Consider the following 3,625-nt stretch of genomic DNA (forward strand, 5'->3'; position numbering starts at 1 on the left):
GTTCCTGGTTGCCCCAGGTGGTTCCTGGTGGCCCCATTGGGTCCCTGATGTCCCCATGGTGGCCCCAGGGTTCTCATGGTGTCCCCAGGTGGTTCCTGGTGGCCCCGTTGGGTTCCTGGTGGCCCCAAGCAGTTCCTGGTTGCCCCAGGTGGTTCCTGGTGGCCCTGGGGGTCACCCTGGTGTCCCCAAGGCTCCCACGGTGGCCCCGTTGTCTTGCAGCTCCTGCCATGGATTTGGTGGCCGGGCTGGGCTGTGCCTGTGCCGGGCTGGTGGCCCTGGTGGCCTGGTGGCCCTGGTGGCCCTGCTGGTGGTGGCCCAGCGCCTCGGGCTCCTCTACCGCCTGTTCCACAAGGTCTGGGGACTCTGGGGACACTGGGGGGACACTGGGGGACATTGGGGGGATGTTGGGGACACTGGGGGGAACATTGGGAACATTGGGGTGTTGGGGACATTGGTGACACTGGGGGGGCACTGAGGACACTGGGGGGACACTGGGGACGTTGGAGTCATTGGGGGTGCTGGGGGACATTGAGGATGGGAGGACATTGAAGACAGGTGACACCGGTGGCACTGGTGGAACAAGGGGGACACTGAGGACAGGTGACACAGGTGGGATGGAGGACACTGAGGACAGGTGTCACCGGTGGGATGGAGGACACTGGGGACAGGTGACACCGGTGGGATGGAGGACACTGAGGACAGGTGACACCAGTGTCACCACTGACCTCCTGGTGACCCTGTGGTGACCACAGGTGGGATGGAGGACACTGAGGACAGGTGACACCAGTGGGATGGAGGACACTGAGGACAGGTGTCACCAGTGGGATGGAGGACACTGCGGACAGGTGTCACCGGGTTGGGATGGAGGACACTGGGGACAGGTGACACCAGTGGGATGGAGGACACTGGGGACAGGTGACACAGGTGGGATGGAGGACACTGCGGACAGGTGACACAGGTGGGATGGAGGACACTGAGGACAGGTGTCACCGGTGGGATGGAGGACACTGGGGACAGGTGTCACCGGTGGGATGGAGGACACTGAGGACAGGTGTCACCGGTGGGATGGAGGACACTGAGGACAGGTGTCACCAGTGGGATGGAGGACACTGAGGACAGGTGACACAGGTGGGATGAGGACACTGAGGACAGGTGTCACCAGTGGGATGGAGGACACTGGGGACAGGTGACACCGGTGGGATGGAGGACACTGAGGACAGGTGACACCGGTGGGATGGAGGACACTGAGGACAGGTGTCACCGATGGGATGGAGGACACTGCGGACAGGTGACACCAGTGTCACCACTGACCTCATGGTGACCCTGTGGTGACCACAGGTGGGATGGAGGACACTGGGGACAGGTGACACCAGTGGGATGGAGGACACTGAGGACAGGTGACACCGGTGGGATGGAGGACACTGAGGACAGGTGACACAGGTGGGATGGAGGACACTGAGGACAGGTGTCACCGCTGACCTCCTGGTGACCCCGTGCTGTCCCCCAGGTGGACACGACGAGTCCCCGCCATGGTGGCGAGCTGGTGGCCGAGGTGCTGCGAGCCCACGGCGTGCGCTTCCTGTTCACGCTGCCCGGGGGCCACATCTCGCCCGTGCTGGTGGCCTGCGAGAAGATCGGCATCCGCGTGGTGGACACGCGCCATGAGGCCACCGCCGTCTTCGCCGCCGACGCCGTGTCCCGGCTCTCGGGTCAGCACCGGGGGCATCTCGGGGGGGTTTGTGCTCATTTGTCCCCATTTGTCCCAAGGGATGGAGCTGGCCCCGTGGCCGACATCTCCAGAGGGTTTTGAGGTGTCCCACGCTGGTGGGTCCTGGGTGACCTGAGAGGGTTCCAAGATCTTGGGATGTCCAGGGTGGGATTTGCTCCCATTTGTCCCCATTTGTCCCCATTTGTCCCCAAGGGATGGAGGTGGCCCCATAACCAACATCTGCTAAGGTTTTGGGGTGTCCCACCTTGGTGGGTCCTGGGTGACCTGAGAGGGTTCCAGGACTTCGCGATGTCCAGGGTGGGATTTGTCCCCATTTGTCCCCTCCTGGATCAAATCCATCCTTGATGCCACTTTGGTGCCACCTTGAAGCCATCTTGGTGCCATCATGATGTCATGTTGGAGCCATCATGAGGCCACCTTAATGTCACCTTGGTGCCACCATGGAGCCATCTTAATGTCACCTTGGTGCCACCATGGAGCCATCTTGGTGCCACCTTGGTGCCACCTTGATGTCATCTTGAAGCCATCATGAGGCTACCTTGTTGCCGCCATGCAACATCTTGGTGCCACCTTGGCGCCACCTTGAGCCATCTTGGTGCCACCTTGATGCCACCTTGGAGCCATCTTGATAAGCCATCTTGAGGCCATCTTGGTGCCATTTTGGTGCCACCATGATGTCATCTTGGAGCCACCTTGATGCCACCTTGGAGCCATCTTGGTGCCACCATGATGTCATCTTGGAGCCATCTTGGTGCCACCTTGGAGCCATCTCTTGCACCACCTTGGTGCCACCGCCAGCTACCCCGCTGTCCCCACAGGCCACAGTGGCGTCGCTGCTGTCACCGGCGGGTCCTGGTGTCACCAATGCAGTGACAGCCGTCAAGAACGCCCAGATGGCGTTGGAGCCATCTTGGTGCCACCATGATGTCACCTTGGCGCCATCTTGAAGCCAACTTGGAGTCATCTTGGTGACACCTTGGAGCCATCTTGAGGCCATCTTGGTGCTACCATGATGTCACTTTGGCGCCATCTTGAAGTCATCTTGAGGCCATCTTGGTGCCACCAAGATGTCTCCTTGGTGCCACCTTGGAGCCATCTTGGTGCCAGTTTGCTGCCACCTTGGAGCCATATTGGCACCACCATGAAATTCACCTTGGGCACTTTCTTGAACCCATCTTGGCCACTTGGTGCCATTTTGGTGCCACCATGATGTCACCTTTGCACCATCTTGGTGCCACCTTGGAGCCACCGGGGAGCCAATATGATGGCCACCTTGGGTGCCACCTTGGTGCCACCGCCAGCCCCCCCCGCTGTCCCCGCAGCCGCATCGGCGTCGCGCCGTCACCGCGGGCCCCGCGTCACCAACGCGGTGACGACCGTCAAGAACGCCCAGATGGCCGAGTCGCCCCTGCTGCTCCTGGGGCGGCGTGCGCGCCGCCACCCTGCAGAAGGTGGGCACCTCCCCGGAGTCCGCGGTTGCCATTCCCGAATTCCTGAATTCCCAAATTCCCGCTGCCAATCCCGAATTCCTGGGTGCCATTCCCCAATTCCTGAATTCCCAAATTCCCGCTGCCAATCCCGAATTCCTGGTGCCATTCCAAATTCCTGAATTCCCAAATTCCCGATGCCATTCCCGAATTCCTGATGCCATTCCCAGATTCCGCTGCCATTCCTGAATTCCCGGTGCCATTCCCAAATTCCTGATGCCATTCCTGAATTCCCGGTGCCAATCCTGAATTCCCGGTGCCATTCCCAAATTCCTGAATTCCCAAATTCCCGATGCCATTCCCGAATTCCTGCTGCCATTCCTGAATTCCTGATGCCATTCCCAAATTCCCGGTGCCATTCCCGAATTCCTGATGCCAATCCCGAATTCCCAGTGCCATTCCGAAATTC

General features: G+C 60.3%; 1 protein-coding gene across 1 annotated transcript in view; it reads left to right on the forward strand.

Moving 5' to 3' along the window:
* The first annotated feature begins 220 nt into the window (after nt 1-220).
* ILVBL (ilvB acetolactate synthase like) overlaps nt 221-3,625 on the forward strand; it is a 36,077-nt gene continuing 32,672 nt past the window's right edge. Inside the window, 6 exon segments of the mRNA XM_053968332.1 lie at nt 221-278; nt 281-352; nt 1,508-1,709; nt 2,548-2,574; nt 3,052-3,155; nt 3,157-3,180. Coding sequence (XP_053824307.1) covers nt 228-278; nt 281-352; nt 1,508-1,709; nt 2,548-2,574; nt 3,052-3,155; nt 3,157-3,180 — 480 coding nt within the window. The 5' untranslated portion in view covers nt 221-227.

Source organism: Vidua chalybeata, chromosome 33 (genome assembly GCF_026979565.1).
Source record: "Vidua chalybeata isolate OUT-0048 chromosome 33, bVidCha1 merged haplotype, whole genome shotgun sequence".
NCBI lineage: Eukaryota > Metazoa > Chordata > Aves > Passeriformes > Viduidae > Vidua > Vidua chalybeata.